Here is a 15700-nt window from a genome sequence, read left to right as displayed (position 1 = left end):
CATTTTCTCTTTTGTTTCCTTTGCCTTTGGAGACATATCTTGAAAGAAGTTTCTGTGGCCGATGTCAAAGAGGTTACTGCCTATGTTGTCCTCTAGGATTCTGATGGATTCCTGCCTCACGTTGAGGTCTTTTATCCATTTCAAATTTATCTTTGTGTACAGTGTAAGAGAATGGTCAAGTTTCATTCTTCTACACATAGCTGTCCAATTTTCCCAGCACCATTTATTGAAGAGACTATTTTTTCCACTATATATTTTTTCCTGTTTTGTCGAGGATTAGTTGACCATAAAGTTGAGGGTCCATATCTGGGCTCTCTGCTCTGTTCCTCGGGTCTATGTGTCTAGACAGTAGGTTCCAGAGGGGTTATTTGTACTCCTTTCTTGCTTTTGTATGTATCTGAAATTTTCCATCACAATTACTAGATGAATCACGGTTTCCCATGGGGTACTGACTTGCATTCAGAATCTCTAAAGCACATTATTAAACATCTCTAGCCTCTGTTTCCTGACCCATCTTCTCCTAATCCTCTACATTTCCAAAAAGTCAGCCAAATATGACTTTTCATCTTCCCTTTCTTTGCATGTATGTTACCTAGTAAGCATAATGCCCTTTCACTTTACTCAGCTATGTACACGCCAAATTACACTTCCTTCATGAGTTCTTTCCTCAATGTGTGACCAAATATGGTACATGATTCATTCCTTCTTTGAACTTCCATAAAAGAATAGACTTAGAATGCTCATCAAATTCCTTCTTGTCATCTAGCTGGGGCTTCTACAACATTATTTCTTCCTTCATTTCTCCAAACCACACCCTCTATATCTACCACAATAAGGTCCATTTCAAACTTCTTAAAAACAAACAAATAAAACTGTGCTTCACCTACCTTTGCTTCCTTTGTACTGATCCTGGTACATGGTAGAACTCAATAATGTTTGCTCAATTGACATGTCTATAACAATTCAGATGAGCAAAATAATCAAATTCATACTAGTAAGACTAGCCAAATATATACTTTTTAGCATTTAAAAAAATCAATATTATTAAAGATGTGTATTGCATAATGAACTTGTGGTTTTTTTTTTTTTAGTTTTTTTCCCTTAAATATAATACAGATGAAAATTTTTGAATTAACTTATAGGATACAGTAGTTTGTTCATTTATTCAACAAAATACATTGAGTAACCTACCATGTGTCATGAATAGGTTTAAATTCTGAGTACCCAGTAGAAATTTAGACAGACAACATTTACTATACTTATAGGATCCAGTCTAGTAGTGTAGAGAGACTGGTAGATATATAATTTAATGTTAGTCATAAATGTCATGAAGAAAAATGAAGAATACAAAGACTACAGAATTGTTAGGGCTTCTATTTAAAATAGAGTGGTAGAGAAGGCTCTTCTTAGATGAGAAAGAAGTGAGAGTACTAGTCATATAAATGTCTTGGAGTGAAAGAATATTTTTGGCAGAGAGAACAGCAAGTACAGAAGAAACCTGGAAGCAAGAAAATGCTTGGCATTCTTTAGAAACACAAAAAGGTTAATGAGGCTGAAACATTCTAGACTCAGAGGAGACTAAGAAGAGTAAGATCAGAATGGTAGACAACATACAACCAACATACAGCCAAGTCATTTAGAACTTAATAGGCCATGGTAAAGATGATGGCCTTGATGAGGAGCCTTTGGAGGATTTTGAACCAAGTAGAAATATGACCTGATTTATGTTTTGAAAAAAAAATATTTTTGGCTCTTGTATGGAGAACTGTAAACCGTAAAGACTGAGGAAGCAGTGGACAAGAAGGTGGAAGAAAACCAGAAGAGTTCAGGTTACAGAAGCCAAATGAAGATAGTGTTAAGATGGAGGGAGTGATATGTCATATTTTGATGAGGACTGTGAATTAACCAATGAACCTGAACATGTTGAAATCACTGGAATTCAGGGATGATGATTTTAATAAGTCAGTAATTAAGAATTGCAGGACTGTAGTGTATAATGGGCTGATATCCAAGTTCTATAAAGAACTTCTCAAACTCAATACCCAGAAAACAAATAATCAGGTCAAAAAATGGGCAGAAGACATGAACAGACACTTCTTCAGAGAAGACATACAAATGGCTAACCTACGCATGAAAAAATATTCATCATTTTTAGCCATCAGGGAAATTGAAATCAAAACCACATTGAGATACCACCTTACACCAGTTAGAATGGCAAAAATTGACAAGACAAGAAACAACAAATGTTGGAGATGTTGTGGAGAAAGGGGAACCCTCTTACACTGTTGGTAAGAATGCAGGTTGATACAGCCACTTTGGAAAACAGTATGGCAGTTTCTCAAAAAATTAAAAATAGAGCTACCCTATGACCCAGCAATTGCACTACTGGGTATTTACCCCAAAGATACAGATGTAGTGAAAAGAAGGGCCACATGAACCCCAATGTTCATAGCAGCAATGGCCACAATAGCCAAACTGTGGAAAGACTCAAGATGCCCTTCAACAGACTGATGGATAAAGAAGATGTGGTCCAAATATACATTGGAATATTATTCAGCCATCAGAAAGGGTGAATACCCAACTTTTGCATCAACATGGACGGGACTGGAAGAGATTATGCTGAGTGAAATAAGTCAAGCAGAGAGAGTCAAGTATCACATGGTTCACTTGTGGAACATAAGGAATAACATGGAGGACATTAAAAGAAGGAAGGGGAAAATGAAGGGGGAAAATTGGAAGGGGAGATGAACCATGAGGGACTATGGACTCTGGGAAACAAACTGAGGGTTTCAGAGGGGAGGGGGTTGAGGGATGAGTGAGCCTAGTGATGGGTATTAAGGAGGGCATGTATTACATGGAGCACTATATGTTAGACACAAACAATGAATCATGGAACACTACATCAAAAACTAATGGTGTATTCTATGGCGACTAACATAATGTAAAAAAAAAAAAAAAAGAAGAAGAAGAATTGTAGAGTTGATCTATAATAGCCAAATTATGGAAACAGCCCAAATGTCCATCAACTGATGAATGGATAAAGTAGAGGTAGTATGTGTGTGTGTGTGTGGGTGTGTGTGTACATGTATATACACATATATGGTATAAAAAAGACCATACATATATATGGTATAAACCTGTACTCCAGAGCCCATATATATACATGTATACACACACACTCTCTCTCTCACACACAATGGAATACTACTCAGCCATAAAAAAAGAATGAAATCTTGCCATTTGCAATGTTGTTGATGGAGCTGGAGGGTATTATGCTAAGTGAAATAAGTCAGTCATTGAAAGACAAATACCATATAATTTTACTCATATGTGGAAGAAGCAAAACAGATGAATATAAGGGAAAGAATAAAAGGGAGAGAGAGGCAAACCATAAGAGAGACTCTGAACTATAGACAACAAACTGAGCGTTGCTAGAGGGGTGGTGTGGGTGAGTTAAATGAGGAGATGAGGATTAAGGAGGGCACTTGCTGTGGTAAGCACTAGGTTTTACATGCAACTGAAGAATCTCTAAATTCTACCCCTAAAGTGAATATTATATAATATGTTAACTCACTAGAATTTAAATAAAAACATGAAATACAAAAAAAGAATTACAAGGCTATTTGTTATTTCTGAGATTTATAAATGTCCTTTTATCTCTTTCCATAGACAGCTGATACATTTCTGATGTATTTCAAATTTTCTATATCGCAGAACATAAAAGACAACTTGCAACAAATCTCAGGTCGGATTGACATCATACACAATAAGAAGACAGCAGCATTGCACAGTGCCACGCCAGCAGAAAGGGAAAAGCTCCAGGAAGCTCTCTCACGGCTTGATGTCCAATGGGAAAGAGTTAACAAAATATACAAGGACCGACAAGGGTAGGTAACTTATTTTCCTAAATTACTATACCTATTTTCAGAGAAAACTCTGAAGTTCAATTCAGTGTTCTCCATGGAAAGGTAGGGAGGAAGAAAGGAAGAAGTATTATTATCATTGGGAAAAGGTAAGTAAAGTGAGAATCAATAATGGTGAACAGACTAATAAGCTGAATTCTAGAAATTATTCTGTACTGGGGTTAGCATTATGTTGGAGCACTATATTACTTTCTAAAATTTCACATAATGTCAAATAGGTTTTGTCATTTATTGAGGTGGCTCAAACAACTGTATAGTATAAAGTACATATCTTTGGTCAAATCTGTGTCCTATATATTTATAGGAAACTGATATTTAGATTAATGTTTGAAATATAAGCTATCAGTGAAAAGTTGATTTTCACTTACCAGTTGTATTTTGAAGGTTTTGTCATTTAATTGAGGTGGCTTAAACAACTGTACAGTATAAAATGCATATCTTTGGTCAGATCTGTGTCCTATATATTTAAAGCAAATTGATATTTAGATTAATATGTTTGAAATATAAGCTATTGGCAAAAAGTTGATATTCACTTACCAGTTCTATTTTGTTTTAGATTACCAGCTCTATTTTGAAGGTGATATATAACATTTTGCAGTCCCCCAACTCTTTTTGCTATGAGTAATTTGTTGATTTAAAATAATTTTTGTGGTACAAAAACAATGAATACTGTTATGCTGAAAATAAAAATAAATAAATAAATAAATAAATAAATAAATAAGATTTTCTTTAAAAAATAAATAAATAATAAATAAATAAAATAATTTTTCAGGGCTTGCCATAATTAGCATACCTAGCTTGTAACCACATTTTCAAAAATTCACATATTCTTTAGCCTCACACCACAAGAAGGTAGAATATTGTTTTCTTTTCCTATTTTAGGTTAAAAGTAATGGAGTTCTAGTGATTTAAAACAATTTTTTTTAAAGATTGTAGTTTTAAAGATTGACAGTGTTCTTTATTATTCTCAAAGAAAACCATTTCTAATGATTACAGGGGACCTCCCTCTTAACTGTCTTATCTGTCCATTTCTAAATATCCTTACTTCTACTTTAGTTCTTTATTTACTATAGTAGGTTTCTAAACTGATACTTACAGCAGAAATCTCCATTAATTCTAATAATCATCCCCATTTTGTCCCCAATTATCTTTCATCCAGGGTTGTTTTTCTAAGGTCTTTTTTTTTTTAAGATTTTATTTATTTATTTATTTGACAGAGATGGCAGAAAGTTGGCAGAAAGGCAGGCAGAGAGAGGGAGAGAGTAGGAAGCAGGCTCCCTGCTAAGCAGAGAACCCCATTTGGGGCTCGATCCCAGGACCCTGGGAACATGACCTGAGCCGAATGCAGAGGCTTTAACCCACTGAGCCACCCAGGTGCCCCATGTTTTTCTAAGGTCTAAGAACTTCAGTACCATTATCTCATTCTCCTTAGAATTAAGTCCAGATTCCTTTATTGGGCATTTAAGGCCTTCACATGACCATCGTCCTTTTGTTCAGTCTCATGACTTATCAGTCCCCGCCTGTCCTACAACCTCTCCAAAGTCTGTTCTACCAAAACACCTTTGAGCCAGTAAGAATGGCTATATTGGTATTGTTTTCATATATGATTCATGTATGACCGTGTATTACTCAGCCATTACCATAATATGGTGGTATAAAGCTGTACTCCAGAACCCAGTGACATAAAACAAAAAGGATTTATTTTCATGGTCATGGGTCTTTAAGTTGCCTGTGGTTTGACTGACTGAGGCTGGGCTCATGGGTAGCTGTTTCAAGCTGTAGGATAGCTGAGGCAGGCTCTGAGATATGTGTCAGGTTAAGGTCTGCTCTGTCTCTTTCTCCTGAGCCTAAAATGCAGGGTCAGTGGCATTCTCTTCTCATGACAGATCTCCAGACCATGGACCAGATGTAAAACTCCTTTGTTTACCTGTGCTTATATTACGGGCCACTTCTGGCCTGGACCCGCATTAAATTCACTCCCATTCCACTGGCCAGAGAAAGCCTGATATCAATAGAGGGGCAAAATAGTCTCTTCCTACAGTGGAAGGGGAAGAAGAGTGACTACCTGTTGAAAAATAATCCAAACTATTGTTGATATTTAATAATAATAAAGAAATGTTTACAGTTAGAAATGACCTTAGTGATTTTATCCTACTTCATTGTTTTACAGAGGAGACTAAATTACAAAGATGTTAAATGACTTACCCAAATACATATTAAATAGCACATCTGCATATTTCCATTTCACCAAAATATTTAGCTCTAATCGGTTAGCATAGTGTATACTCACAATAAGTTACAAATATGAGAAAATGCATTAGACTCTTGACATTCCTAAGGCATAGGTTCTGAGACCATCATTAATCGCCAAATTCATGAATGCTATAATGGCAAAACTCACCTTTATTAAATGTCATAAAGTAAAACAGACATTACTTTTTAGATGAGGGCAAGTAAAGAATTAAAAGCCAGACTTATCTGTGACTTCTCACTCATTATCTAAGAGACCTGCGTTCATACCTTGTCTTCCCGCAAATAGAATTTCAACATGTGTCTTAGTAAAGTTGCGAATCTCCAAAATACTAAAAGTGGATTTTTTTCCCTGTGGGAACACAAACAGTAAACACAATGAACATTTAATTCATGAATCCTGTGTATCTATGTACTTATCCATGTATATGGATAGATACACAAATATGTAAAATAAATATTTAAGTTTTGGGGAAATTAACATTGCTGCTAAATTCTGTTGTTATCTAATTCTTGGTGGGTACTCACTGCTTTCAAGATACCTGCAGAAAACATGTGAACATAAAGAGATAATTAACCTAAGATCCACCTAGTATTAGAGAAACATACTCCATTCTTTCTTTCAACAAACATTTAAGGAGTACCAGATGCTCTGTTGTCTTTACTTACTTTCTTTTTTTAAAGATTTTATTTATTTGACAGACAGAGATTACAAGTAGGCAGAGAGGCAGACAGAGAGAGAGGAGGAAGCAGACTCTCTGCTGAGCAGAGAGCCCAATGTGGGGCTCGATTCCAGGACCCTGAGATCATGACCAGAGCTGAAGGCAGAGGCTTTAAACCCACTGAGTCACCCAGGCACCCTTCACTTTCTTTCTGACACCAGCTTTACTATTCCTTAAATGGTTAATGAATTTGCGCCATTTTCAGGAAATTACTCCCCAAGCCTAAGAGGATAGCACAGTTCAAATGAGATAATAAAAATGAAAGCAGTTTCTAGACTACACATTGCTATACAGCCATAAGATGGCATTATTGTGTAGCAACACAGTTCTTATCTGACATCAAGTAAGTGATTTTTTTAAAAAAATCACTATTCCTTTTTGGAATCCCATTTAGTCAGATACTTTGGGATGGTTCACGCATACACATAAGTAGTTAAATTCAAGGTGATTCTGAGCTTTAGATCTTATGTAAAGAGGACATGAGAGTAAGAGTAGTGATTCTTACAATAGTGAATTTTTAGAGCAAAATGTAGTGTCAAAAAATGGGGAAAGAAGGGTGAGGACGTTAAAAAAATCAAATGCCATTACCAGTGATATTTCAGAAGATAAGAAATAGGAAGATAGTGCTACAGACAAGAAGTCAGATGTGAAGAAAATACATATTTTGTGAGTCTATTTATAAAAAACTCAAAAACGGGCATATTGGGGAGTTAACGGTCAGATATAGTTGTTACCTTTATGAAGAGTAGTGATTAACAAGGGCAGATCTCTTGATCTGGATGTTGTTAGCATTGACATATTTCTGTTAAGAAAGTTTATGTAATTATGCACTTGTGATTTGTACTCTTTTCTCTGTATATGCTATACTTGAATGAATTTTACACTTAAATTTTTAAAATAATACGTAAATTCTTTTTTTAAGTACAAGAAGGACCTAACCTCAAAATTAAAACAAATAAACAAACAAACAGTGTATCTTACAGAAGAGCATGTTACGTTGTTGTACTTTTGGCATTTCACCATGGACCCCGAACATTTTCTAATTGACCAGTACCTACTCTCAGATAAGTATGTGGGCACTACTGGTCTAGAGAAAGTTCTTCCAATGTTACCACCATCATGCTGGGACCACAGGGCCAGAAGTTGATAGGATGCTGGGGGATAGAGAGCAGGAAGATGCTTCCCCAGGGATTTCTCCTTTGTTCAATTCCCTTAGTGCCAAGTCCACAAAACGAAAGCACTCACAGACTCTTGCTGCCATTTGTACTGCATGAAGGAAAATGAGACAATGAAAGAAATGAAAGGGGAGAAAACAGGAATAGAAACCAAAGAAATCTGATTTGAAGAGAAAGTGCCTTAATCATCTCTGTATTCAGACTCTAGGGAATGAGCATGTAATTCTGCAAGCCCACTCCTGATGCAAGTTTCTCGTAAGCATTTTCTCTCTCACTTGTAATTTTTCTACTGAGACATTCAGTAAATATTTTTCTCTCATGTCAAGGTGAGGGAAATAACCCCATATTCCTCACAGAGGGAAAGAATAATATACTAATCCTCATGTCATCACCATACAATTTTATCCTCTAAAGTGGAATCTAGAGGGACAGATGCATATTCTGGGAGCTTTTCCAGAATTGTTTGTTCCTAAATGAGACATTCAGCTATTGCAGCATTAGCAGCCTCTTCTATTTGTCACAGAGCCATATGTAGTTGGGAAGATACATGATAAGCACATGCAGGATCCTGGCGACTCGGGGAAGCTTAACACAGCGGCCTTAGAATTAGTCTCTACTAAATGTAAAGATTTTCATGCAAGATTGGATCTTCATATTCTCCTTCTCCCCCCAGGTATAGGTATACATACTAATACATGATTCTACTGGTAGTTTTTGAACTTGGGAGAATTAAGGAGAGCTTTAAAAAAAAAACCCTAAACATGGGAAAGTCTTTTTGTATCTTATTCCAGAATCAATGTTGTATGGACCAGGGAAAGAATTCTCATGCATTCATTCATGGGACTGATATAGACAGAGATGTGTTAAATTGAAGAAGTGAAATTTTCTATTTGTGGCCCACTTTTTTTCCACTGTTGAGACCATGATGTATGGGGAAGGCTTCTGTTTTGTTTCTTCACATCAAGAAATTTTTAGAAGAAAATCCTTATTTATTAAGTCATTGATTTGATATAATTCATTTTTAAAACTTAGTTATCTATGTAAAGACAATAACACATTATTTTTCTCTCCATATGTATCAGAAAATATTCCTATTCATAGATACACAGGCACATTGACCAATTTACCTAAGCATTTTAGAAATATTTTTAAATATTTTAAAGTTTACTGTTAACCTTCAAGCTTTCCCAAGTTAAGTATCTTGTTTGCTATCTGCTTTGTCTACATTGATTTTTCTGATTTATTTTATTAGGTCCTGGATATCAAAAATCATGTCAATTTTGTTTGCCTGTATGATGCCCAGTACAGCACATGTGATTAATAAATACTCTTTGAAGATAATGATGATAATGAAACTATAATTTGACAGCACTGACATTTCATATATGCCAAAAATAGATAATCAGAACTTTAAGAAAGGCAACTTTCTTCCTGCCCTATCATTTTCTGTAGTCACCATCCAGCACACTTCACCTCTACACTGTCTCCTCTGCCCTCTGTTCTCTCTTGTGTATTTTAGTTTAGGGGCTAACCCTACTGAATATCACTTTCTCTTTTATGCTGCTCTGTTTGAGTGTTTATATTTCTTCCTGGGCTCTGTAGAGTCTAAACCAATCCCTACATATTGTGAATATCTTTCACTGTCCAGTTTTTGCACTTTGCACAGCACCGAGAGGGCAATTGCAAGCCAAATAGAGGAAGTTTTGTTTCCACCCCGCACCCCGAAATGAGGTATATGATTTGACTGCTGATGCCAGTTACATGGAGGTTTTACCACCAGAGACAAACTTTAAGCCACAAAGGATTAATCCTGTATAGTTGGTGTTCAGAGGTATTTAATGTCCATGCATTCCTACTTACCAGTCTCATTAAAACAAAGTAATTATCAACAAACTATACCCTTATCTCATGATTGTTATTTTGAAACTCTGCTTAAAACGTGAATCATTCAGTACTGTGTACCATTTGAATTAGATACCTAAACTAGCCCTTGATTGTAGATTTCCTTTTTTTAAGCTTTTCTTTAAATTCTAGTTAGTTAACATAGAGTATAATATTCCCTTGCTTACTTATAACCTCTTCTGAATTCTTCTTTGTTGGCAACAGTTGGCAAAGAGATTGAATGGAAGAGATCTGTTGTAATTATTTAAGGAAAGGGCTTTTTGAAATGCATTAAATATAGTCTGTTTCTACCTATCAGCTTCTCTTCTGTATGTTCCTATTGCTATTTCAAAGCACTCCAGAGTTGCAGAGTGATTTGCTTTTTATAATAGTCATTTAATACAGGATCATTTGCCTTATATCTTCAACATTTTCAGATTCTTATAAATCTTTATAGTTCACATCAAGGTTAGTTTAAAACTTGCTTCAAATAAGAAATTGACTAGATATAAAATTCATATAATCTTAGAGCTAACCATAGATGAATATCCTGAATCTTTTTCTCAAAGTAATTGAACATTTTTGTTTTCCAGGATAGCTGTATACACACATTTTCATCCCTCCCCATAGATGATTCTATTTCTTCAGCATACAGGGGCTGTAGTTGGCTTCTTTGTTATCTAAATAAACTTGTATTTTCATTACTGTCAAAGGGAAAGGGTTCTAATATAGAAACCAATTTTATGACTATAGGACTAACCTCATTTTGGAAATAAGGCCACTATTTAACTTTACTTGTTGTGTGTTTCTTGGCTTTGTTATATCACACATTTCCCTTCTCTAAATACACATTTTTTTCCCTTCTAAATGGAATAGACAAGTTTTGGAAGAAAGCAAAACTGTGTTAAATGTAATCTTTCCAGAAGGTCTCTTTATCCATTAGAGTTTGTTTTGGCTTCACTAAGATAGAAGCATTTTTTTTCTCCTTAAAAATGTAGGATTATGCAGTCAAGGCAGGTATAATGGCTATGCTCATTCCTGATTTCTGCTCAGCTATCCTCACGTGGTGGGCTCTCCTTCACAGGTTGCAAGATGGAGTTTCCCACCCCTTCTACGTTCCAAGAAGGAAGATGGGAGAAGGGGGAAAGAGTGGCAAAGTGTGCATACTAATTGTCTATTAATAAAGGGTCTTGGGAGCTGCAACATTTTGGTTATACCCCATTGACCAGAAGTCAGTCACATGACCACACCCAAGCTGCAAGGGAGGCTGGGAAATGTTACATTTATTCCTGAGTGCTATGTGTTCTGCCAAAAAAGTGTACTCTTATGGAAAAGCAGGAAAATGAATATTTGAAGAGAACTAACAGTCTCTTCAACAGTTTTTGCAGAAGTCTATTTTGTTTTGCTTTATAAGCAGCCCTAAGAAATATGTAAAATGGGTGACTAAGTCTAGAGTTATCTCCTTCCCCTACACTTTTATCATTTTATGAACTCTGATTTTGGTATTATCTCACTGTGGCTTCCTGAATTCTGCTAACATAAACATAGAAGTTTTACATAATTGTCAATACCTGCTTGTTCTATCCCTCCATGTCCCCAAAACATTTTTGCATTAATCAATTTTTGTCTGACTTTTCCCCTCTTTTCCAACAAAGCCATGGCTTAGCCAAGGAGAGAGATGCATAACTTCATGGCCATAGTGCTCCTGGAGTATATATTCCATGACTTTGACTATAGTTGGGTTATTCATAGATCATAGCAGTTTAGATTACTAACACCAAGAATGACCACTAAAAAACAATGAATACTGTTACACTGAAAATAAATAAAAAATTTTAAAAAAACAAAAAAACATTCTTATGGTAAAATAAAAAAAAAATAATAAGGATCTAAGACCAAAGCAGAAATTATGACAGTGAACTGAAATTTTAGGACATCTCCTTTTCTGAGTATGTGAGATGAGCCTTGTGTAAGATTCAATACTTTTTTTTTAGCCACACCTATGTGCCAGGCATGCATTCAATGTTTTATATATAAGATTGCATCATCAGGAGAACTTCTTTTACAGATGAGGCACTTGAGATTTAGAGGGAATAAATCATTATCTCAAGTATCCATAGGAAGAATATGCCAGAGCCTGTTTTTTGACTCAAGTTATGAACTCTCGTCTGCTGCATTCCTTGTCTTTTATACATTTCACATAGAATTTCTTGTATTTCTTGTGCTTATTAATTATGTTTTCTTCCAGAGCTCATTCTTCAGTAGCAGTAAGAGGGATACATATAAAAACTTTTTAAAGCCCTTGTCTCTGAAACCATGGTGCTTTAAAGAGATGTTTAATATTTTGAAGGTAGTATCTTCATATTCATTATCTGTAGAGAAATAGATTGTGATTCTATAAGATGCTTGGCAAAACCAAGTGGTAAAGGATCTTCTCAAGTGATTAAGGAAAGCTAAAACTTGTTTTTTGGCAAAGTCCTACTCATTATTCAGGACCCAATGCAAATGCTACCATTTGGAATACTTTGCTGGTCTCAATTATTCCAGTCTCTGTGTTCCTAGAATTCTCTGTTTATATAGTTTCCTTATTGGTGCTTACCATGAATTTAAAAGTCTTACATCACTGTGCGCAACTCTGTACCATCCAAAAGAGTTTTTGTTACTATAGAGCAGCAGAAACTATGCCATACACTTCCTGTCACCCCTAAGCTAAACACAGTATAATTTTATGGTAGCTCGTCAATACATTATTTTTTTTAAGATTTTATTTATTTATTTGACAGACAGTGATCACAAGTAGGCAGAGAGGCAGGCAGGCAGAGAGAGAGGAGAAAGCAGGCTCTCCATGGAGCAGAGAGCCCGATGCGGGGCTCGATCCCAGGACCCTGAGATCATGACCTGAGCCAAAGGCAGGGGCTTTAACCCACTGAGCCACCCAGGTGCCCCCATTATTTTTTTTTAATTGAGGAAACCTGACATGTAAATGACAGACTGCTCACTCAAAATAAGTTTCTTGTTTCTTTGGTTAACAAGAACTTCACTCCCATTATAGTTCATTCAACCAAATATTTATATAGTGTAAATTTCCTCATATTTACTTTCAATTTTCCATAATAATACTGAATTATGACTTTGAAGTATGGATGTAGCAATATATGATTAATATGAGGTCTTGATATGTTCTTTATGGTATGTGAGAAAAGTACAGTCTCTCATAAGGAAAAATATACCTGTTAGCCACTAAAGTCAACATAACTTCCTGGTAGAAGACAACAAACTTTTTGTTTTCTGACTTACTTGCTTGTTTTAACTTCTACTATTCTGGGGTGTGTGTGTGTGTGTGTGTGTGTGTGTGTGTGTGTGTGAGGTGGGGATTTGTTACCATTATAAAATTCTGACGCCTTAAAAATCTGCTTACTCTGTGACAATTGCATATTCTTGCCTGTAAGGCGATTTTCACAAGAATTATTTTCTTATTAGTTTTTAGTTTATCCATGGACAGTCTCAAATTCCTCTTGAAAATATCAGTTTCCTCAAGGGAAAGCTGCCCATTACAAGCTAAAAATGTGGTGTTTGAGAGATTTCTGCTTGAAAAAAAAATTTTAAATTTCTTTGTGGTTTCCCAAAATGGTTACTTAGAAAAATAAACAACAGTTTAGATAGGCATTTTCAAATTCTTAATATTTGAATAATTTGTATATTTGTATGTTAGTATATTTGAGTAAATTTAAGATATATATATATATATATATATAGTGAATTTTGTCTGCTTAGTTTCTCTTGCATTTCTTCTTTTCTTTTTTTCTTTCTTTCTATTTGTCTTTCCCTAATATTCAAAGATAATGCTAAAAACTAAGGATTGTTATTCTGTGCCCTTTGTTTTGAAGTAATTCTGAGGTAATCAGAGATATAATTTTTATGGGTACCTTACATAAAGTAGTAGCACCACAATTAGGACATAGATGCAACTTCACATTTGTCTTATACCTTTTTTCCCTATCTCCCAGTAATGTAGGAGTGACCCAAGGTAACTGTCCACTGGGCCCTTACTAAAGTTTGCCAGTATTGGTCAGTTGCTGCTGCAATAATTGTGTCTAACAAACACACCCAGAATTAACAATAAATCATTATTCTCATGTTCCTGGCTACTTTGAGTCAACTCTACTTCAGGGGCTACTTTGAGTCAACTCTACTTCAGCCTTTGGGACTATAGATCGAACGAATACATCTGATCTATTTATTTCATTCTGGGGCCAGGCTGGAAGGGCAGTAGATACTTGGGGCATATTCTTCCATGTCAGATTTCAGAACTCTCAGAAGGGCAAGTGGAAACATGTGATGCTTTAAAGACCTTGAATTAGAACTGACACGCTATCTCTTCCATTTACATCCAATGGTCAAAGCAAGTTACAAGGCAAGCCCAAATTCTAGTAGAGGAATAAACACTGCTCACCATGAAACCATTCCAAGAGTGACAGTACATAATTCTACTACAGAATATAATTAGAAATAACAATTTAAAATATCACACTACTCTGGTAGATTATTATAGCATCCGTTAAGCATTTTTGATGGTGTGCATATAAATTTCTGAGAATACCCAACTTGTTGATTCCTCTTGAAAATGTATCCTGAATCCACTTTTTTGACGGGTTTCATCTCTAATCCAATAGTTTGGGTAACTTTTATTTTGAAAAAAAAACCCTCTTTTAATATTATGAAACAGAAATTTAAAGACCCTTGAAAAAATAGAATACTGAAACAAACTTGGAGTCACAGTTTTATTTACCAACTTGAGTATCTCCTTGTGCTTCGGCACACTTGGAAGTTGGATTTCCAAATAGCATCATGACTTTCCATACCCAGCTGTCTGCTGCTTGAAACTACCATAAGCTGACTATCACGGCTCACAGTATACCCTTGAAGAAGGCCATCTGGTTTATGTCTCTTGGCAAAATTTGTTTAAAAACAAGCAGCTGCATGACAAAGTAAGAAGGAGTCTCTGTCTAGCTGTGGTAAATAAGTTGGTTTGCAATGCACATAATAAAGCATTTTGTAATCCAAGCCAAAATTTCTAAAAGGGAAACGCTTTCCTCACAAATAAAAGAAAAATCCACAGAGTTAAATTGCATGGAATGGACTCTATCAAATTAATATTTCAGAGGCTTAATATTACGAGAAAAATAAAAGTCTATTTGTGATTAGATACACCCTTCTGGTAGTAACTAGTTTTTGTATACTTATATAGAATCCAATGTTTGGAAATTATTTTTAATTACATTAGAATTCAAATTTCTTAAAGACCTATTCTTTGAATCATAACATTAGTTGGTATTTAATGAGTTGTTAAATATTCTCTCTTTCCTTCTACTAGGTCGTTGTATATCCCGTTACACTTATGCTGTCTTAAAAAGCATACAGGCTACATTTTTTTTTTAAGCATGAATTGATTTTCCAGTTCGGTTAAGTATTTTTTTTTTCTTAACGCCATCTATGAGGTCAGAGTAGCCATGGCTAAGGATTGATTTTGGTGTTAATAAAAAATTTGAGGTTATGAGTGTTGATTTGGGTTGCTTCTAAAGCAAATCCTGAGACAAAGATTTGGGTTCAGGTTGTTTATTCAGGAGGTGATTCCGGAAGCTGTGGTGCAGTAGTGTAGTGGTAAGCAATGGAAGAGAAAGTAGCTTCTGTGGAATATTAGCAAGCCAGTCACTATGGTGGGGGACTGGAGCTTAATTCCATGGAGAAA

General features: G+C 35.4%; 1 protein-coding gene across 2 annotated transcripts in view; it reads left to right on the top strand.

The window, feature by feature from the left end:
* DMD (dystrophin) overlaps positions 1-15700 on the top strand; it is a 2068501-nt gene that overhangs the window by 913582 nt on the left and 1139219 nt on the right. For both annotated transcript variants that reach the window (XM_080795194.1, XM_080795193.1), the window contains exon 43: positions 3715-3887. In XM_080795194.1, the coding sequence (XP_080651320.1) occupies positions 3715-3887 (173 nt within the window). The remainder of the gene's footprint in view (positions 1-3714; positions 3888-15700) is intronic.

This window comes from Martes martes (assembly GCF_963455335.1).
Source record: "Martes martes genome assembly, chromosome: X".
Classification (NCBI taxonomy): domain Eukaryota; kingdom Metazoa; phylum Chordata; class Mammalia; order Carnivora; family Mustelidae; genus Martes; species Martes martes.
This window is presented reverse-complemented; position numbering and strand designations above follow the sequence as displayed.